The 6000-nt window shown below is 29.5% G+C and overlaps 1 protein-coding gene across 1 annotated transcript; it reads right to left on the reverse strand.

The window, feature by feature from the left end:
* Positions 1-5333: 5333 nt before the first annotated feature.
* On the reverse strand, positions 5334-5678 carry LOC122513181 (histone-lysine N-methyltransferase SETMAR-like). Its single transcript, XM_043629448.1, has one exon. The coding sequence runs from the start codon at positions 5676-5678 to the stop codon at positions 5334-5336; it is 345 nt and encodes a 114-aa protein (XP_043485383.1).
* Between the last annotated feature and the right edge of the window lie 322 nt (positions 5679-6000).

A 6000-nucleotide genomic window follows, 5' to 3' on the forward strand; every position in this document is an offset into this window, starting at 1 on the left:
CATAGGAGACTTTAAACATTTTCGATCAAAGTAATCATTAAAAACAATTTATTAAATATCTTGATAAACTATGCATTTTTAAGGTTATGTCATATATTTTATAGTTTCTTAAGTAGTCCCAAAGAAAGAACTATACGTTCAACAAGATCAGAATATAACGTTCTGATTTCTTTTTACCTTGCTCAACTTCTCAGCGATACATTTATTATTAATTAATTTATAATAATCAAAATATTATGAGAATATCAATATATCAATATCAATAGATTATTTTTTATATATAAAATCATAACACTGTCAGAAGTATAATCTAACTATTGATTCTGCTTATAATTTAAATTTGTAATATTCTACGAAAATTTTCTTTCTCTCATTGCTTGTAATATTATTGTTATTATTTCTACAAAAGACTAATGTAGGACATTAGATAAATTCTCCTTCGCAATTTCTACCTAGAAACAAATAAATTTAAATAGTGTCAGTCGTTAAGAATACGGTAATCCGTTTAGATATTAGTTGGACTTTTGTATGTTTATTCTTGTTACCTCTATAGTTTTGTTCAAAATATTTCAAATATACGCTACGAAACTTAGATCGTTTACCTACATTTCAAATATAAAAGAAGCAATAGAAAATGTAAAACGTATACGTTTTTCTAAACTTTCGAGTTCTTTCAAAATTACTCTAAGAAAAGTGTACTGAAGTTGGTGGTAGTAGTATAAACAGAAAGACCGAACAAAGAATTTTCAAACGTTCATCTATCATAAGCAATAAGAAATAAGAAGTTTTCCCTTTTTTCCAAATAATGAGCAACGAGGATTCATCACAGGAAGTTAATCAAATATCTCACTACGTAAATATTGCTTTTACATTAATGCCTAATTTTGATAAAAAGACGAATCCAATAACATTTCATACGTGGTTAAATAAATTTGAGTATGTGGCAGAAATGATCAAGGTACCAAACAATAAAATGATTGAATTCTTTGAAAACATGGTAGAAGAGAATACCCATAAACGTATCATGCAAAATATCTCTGATAAAAATTTGTCAGAACTTTCATACGAAAAAATAATAAACTATTACGTAACTGCTCTCTATTGTTATAATGAAATTTCTTTTATTAGGAAACGTTTTAATGCTAGAAATCAGTATGAAAACGAAACAACAGAGAAATACTCTATTAATTTACGCAACCTACACAAAAAGTGCTTCTTTAAAAAATACATGGAATATAGATTATGCAAACAATTTCGAAATGGAATCCGCAGGGAAGATATAAAAATGCAATTAAGGATATATCCGAACACAACATACGCTGAAATTGTAGAAAAGGCTATTGCATTGGAAAAAGAAGACGATAAAGATATTACTTATTTTCTAAATCTAGCACTTTCAATGATTAACACTTACAATTCAGAAACAGAAGGTGAGTTTCACGTTTGGTTAAATAAATTTGAGTACATAGCAGATGTAATCGAGGTACCTGACAAGATGATGCTGGAATTCTTCCAAAAAATGGTGCATAATGATCTTCATACTGATATTATGCAAAGCTACCCTACTTTAAGCTTACTTAAACTTACATACGAAGACACAATACAGAACTACCTTGATTATTTTTCACCCTTGGATGTAGATTTACATTTTAAACGTTTCAAGAGTAGAAATCAATATGAAAATGAAACAATAGATAAATATGCTAAGAATTTATTGAAATTGTTTAATAAGTGCAGTTCTGCGAATAAAAACAATGAAATTTTATGCGAACAATTCTTTAATGGAATTCGCGACGATCATATAAGAAATTATTTACAACAGTTTTTTTGTTTATCGTTCGAAGAAATGACAGAAAAAGCAATAACATATTCAAAAGAAAATAAAATACATTCTTACGTGAACAAAGCACTTACATTTATTAATATTTACAATACAAATAATGCAGATGCATTTTATGTGTGGTATAATAGATTTGAGTATGTAGCAAATAAGATAGAGATACCAAGTGATAAAATCGGTGAATTCTTCATTAAAATGGTGCACGATGATGTCCATACGTTTGTCAAAAATAAATACCCTATTATAGACTTTCTTAATCTTTCACACAAAGATACATTAAAGAACTACTTTAATTTCTTTTCTGATAATAACGAGAATCAATTGCACAGAGATCGTTTTAAAAGTCGAATTCAGTACGACGACGAAACGTTAGAAGAATACATCTTTAATTTAAAAGAAATATTAAATATGTGCAATTATAAAAAAAGACATAATTCAAAATTTTGCAAACAATTTCAGTGCGGAATCCAAAACAATGAATTAAGAATTTATTTATTAGAAAATCCTTGCTCTGTAATCGATAAAATGATAGCAAAGGCAATTGAATTTGAAAGGAATAATGAAATACTTCCTTATATGGATCAAGCACTTTCAATGATTCATATTTACAACCAAGAAACGGAAGATGAGTTTCACGTTTGGTTAAATATTTGAGTATGTTGCAGACATGATTAAAGTATCAGAAAATTTGATGCTGGCATTCTTTAATAAAATGGTTGACCAAGATGTCCATACAAGAGTCAAGCAGAATTTTCCTACTGTCAACTTCTCCGGACTTTCATATGAAAAAACAGTAAGCCATTTTCTCCGTTATTTTCTTCCCTCCAAAGACGATTTATATCTTAAACGTTTTAAGCGTCGAAATCAATATGAAAATGAAACGATAAAAGTATATGCAATAAATTTAATGAAATTATCAAATAAGTGCAGTCCTACTAGTGACCGAAATGAAATTTTATGCGAACAATTCTTAATTGGAATCCGCGACGATAATATAAGAAATTATATAAAACATTTTGTTGGCTTATCGTTCAAAGAAATGACAAAAAAAGCAATTACATATTCAAAAGAAAATAAAATATATTCTTATGTAAATAAAGCACTTACACTTATTAATATTTACAATACAAACAATGCAGAAAAATTTTATGTGTGGTTTAATAGATTTGAGTATGTAGCAAAAAAGATCGAGATACCAAGTGATAAAATGGGTAAATTCTTCGTTACAATGGTGCACGATGATGTCCATACGCTTGTCAAAAATAAATACGATAATATAAACTTTTCTAATCTTTCATACAATGATATATTAAAGAGCTACTTTAATTTCTTTTCTGATAATAACAAGAATCAATTGCACAGAGATCGTTTTAAAAGTCGAATTCAGTACGACGACGAAACGTTAGAAGAATACATCATTAATTTCAAAGAAATATTAAATATGTGCAATTATATAAGAAGACATGATTCAAAATTTTGCAAAATATTCCAGTGTGGAATCCGAAACAATAAATTAAAAAAATATTTAATAGAAAATCCTTGCTCTGTAATCGATGAAATTGTGGCAAAGGCAATTGAATTTGAAAGGAGAAACGAAATACTTTCTTATATGGATCAAGCACTTTCAATGATTCATATTTACGATCAAGAAACGGGAGATGATTTTCACGTTTGGTTAAATAAATGTGAGTATGTTGCAGACATGATTAAAGTACCAGAAAAGTTGATGCTGGCATTCTTTAATAAAATGGTTAAACAAAATGTCCAAAACAATGTCAAGCAGAGTTGGCTTAATGTCAACTTCTTCGGACTTTCATATGAACAAACAGTAAGCTATTTTCTCCGTCATTTTCTTCCCTCCGAAAACGATATAGATCTTAAACGTTTTAAGTGTCGAAATCAATATGAAAATGAAACGATAAAAGAATATGCAATAAATTTGATAAAATTATCAAATAAGTGCAGTCATACTAGTGACCGAAATGAAATTTTATGCAAACAATTTCTAATTGGAATCCGCGACGATAATATAAGAAATTATTTACAACATTTTGTTGGCATATCGTTCCAAGAAATGACAGAAAAAGCAATTACATTTTTAGAAATTAATGGAATAGATTCTTACGTAAACCTTGCACTTCCTATAATTCATACTTACAATCAAAAAACAGAAGACGAGTTTCACGATTGGTTAAATAAATTTGAGTATGTTGCAGACATGATTAGAGTACCAGAAAAGTTGATGCTGGAATTCTTTAATAAAATGGTTAAACAAAATGTCCAAACCAATGTCAAGCAGAGTTGGCTTAATGTCAACTTCTCCGGACTTTCATATGAACAAACAGTAAGCCATTTTCTCCGTTATTTTCATTCCTCCGAAGAAGATTTAGATCTTAAACGTTTTAAGTGTCGAAATCAATATGAAAATGAAACGATAAAAGAATATGCAATTAATTTAATAAAATTATCAAATAAGTGCAGTCATACTAGTGACCGAAATGAAATTTTATGCAAACAATTTCTAATTGGAATCCGCGACGATAATATAAGAAATTATTTACAACATTTTGTTGGCATATCGTTCCAAGAAATGACAGAAAAAGCAATTACATTTTTAGAAATTAATGGAATAGATTCTTACGTAAACCTTGCACTTCCTATAATTCATACTTACAATCAACAAAAGGAAGACGAGTTTCACGTTTGGTTAAATAAATTTGAGTATGTTGCAGACATGATTAAAGTACCAGAAAAGTTGATGCTGGAATTCTTTAATAAAATGGTTAAACAAAATGTCCAAAACAATGTCAAGCAGAGTTGGCTTAATGTCAACTTCTCCGGACTTTCATATGAACAAACAGTAAGCCATTTTCTCCGTTATTTTCTTTCCTCCGAAAACGATTTAGATCTTAAACGTTTTAAGTGTCGAAATCAATATGAAAATGAAACGATAAAAGAATATGCTATAAATTTAACAAAAATATCAAATAAGTGCATTTCTGTGAGTAACAAAAAGAAAATATTACGCGAACAATTCTTTAAAGGAATCCGCGAAGATAATGTCAGAAATTATTTGAAACAGTTTGTTGGTTTATCGTTCGAAGACATGGTGGAAAAAGCCATTATATTTTCTGAAGATAATATTATGTCGAGTCATAAGTAACTTCCGTTCCTTTATCAGATATTTATTTCGCTCTCATTAAATAAAAAAATTACATTAATTTATTCCGTATTTACCACCGTTATCTATAACCTTCTCCTATCTTCTTGGCAGTTTATAAATTTTTTCTTGTAAAATGTGACTGGTTTGGACTGGAAGAAGTTTTCGACAGCCTGCGTAATTTGCTCTTCAGAATTGAAAGATTTTCTATTCAAAAAATTTTCTAAGGAACAGAAAAGGTTGTAGTCTTTCTGGGCAAGATCTGGGGAGTAAGGAGGATGTGGTGAAACAGATCATCCAAGCTCAAGAATTTGTTCTTGAGTCACCTTTGTTTTATGTGATCTCGCGTTGTCGAGCAGAAGGATGACATTTCTGCAATTGACGATTCTCTAATATCTCCAGGTAGCAGATAACGGTTGATTGCGATGTATTCAACCTTTCTACTATATATCTTGTCAATTGACGTGGATTTTGCTCCAATACTGCCTTTAAAAGGTTGTCGTTGAAGTTGGAAGGACGTCCCGACTTCGGTTTGTCTTTTAAAGTCATATCTCCAGAACGGAATTTTACGAACCAATTTCTAACTGCCCGATCAGTTATCAATCCTTCACCATACACTCTGCATATTTTTTCGTCTGTCGTTTTAGCACTATTGCCTTGTTTAAATTCCCAAAGCATCACAAGACGAATATGTACTTTTTGACTGTCCGTTTCAGAGGATAAAGAGAAGCAGTTTATTTTAACGTGTATCATACAAAGTTATTGACGAAATACTAACGGAAACCTCGTATAGCTAATGAAATCAATAACTCGTTGTATTGGTAACTCATAGCAGGTAAATTCGAATAATAGATTCTACATAGCTGTGTCGGAAGTTACTTATGACTCGACCTAATATTTTGATATTTTTTTTCTTTTATTCTTCCTTATATATATATAATATATCGATCGATTGAAAATATGTTTCCTTTCTTTTTTTGGTTAAATAAATAAATAATAA

This window comes from Polistes fuscatus, unplaced genomic scaffold, assembly GCF_010416935.1.
Source record: "Polistes fuscatus isolate 324 unplaced genomic scaffold, CU_Pfus_HIC Scaffold12, whole genome shotgun sequence".
Lineage (NCBI taxonomy): Eukaryota > Metazoa > Arthropoda > Insecta > Hymenoptera > Vespidae > Polistes > Polistes fuscatus.

What these genes read in the sequence shown, in the direction of transcription:
- LOC122513181 (XM_043629448.1), bottom strand. Translation starts at nt 5,678, where the DNA reads ATGCTTTGGGAATTTAAACAAGGCAATAGTGCTAAAACGACAGACGAA.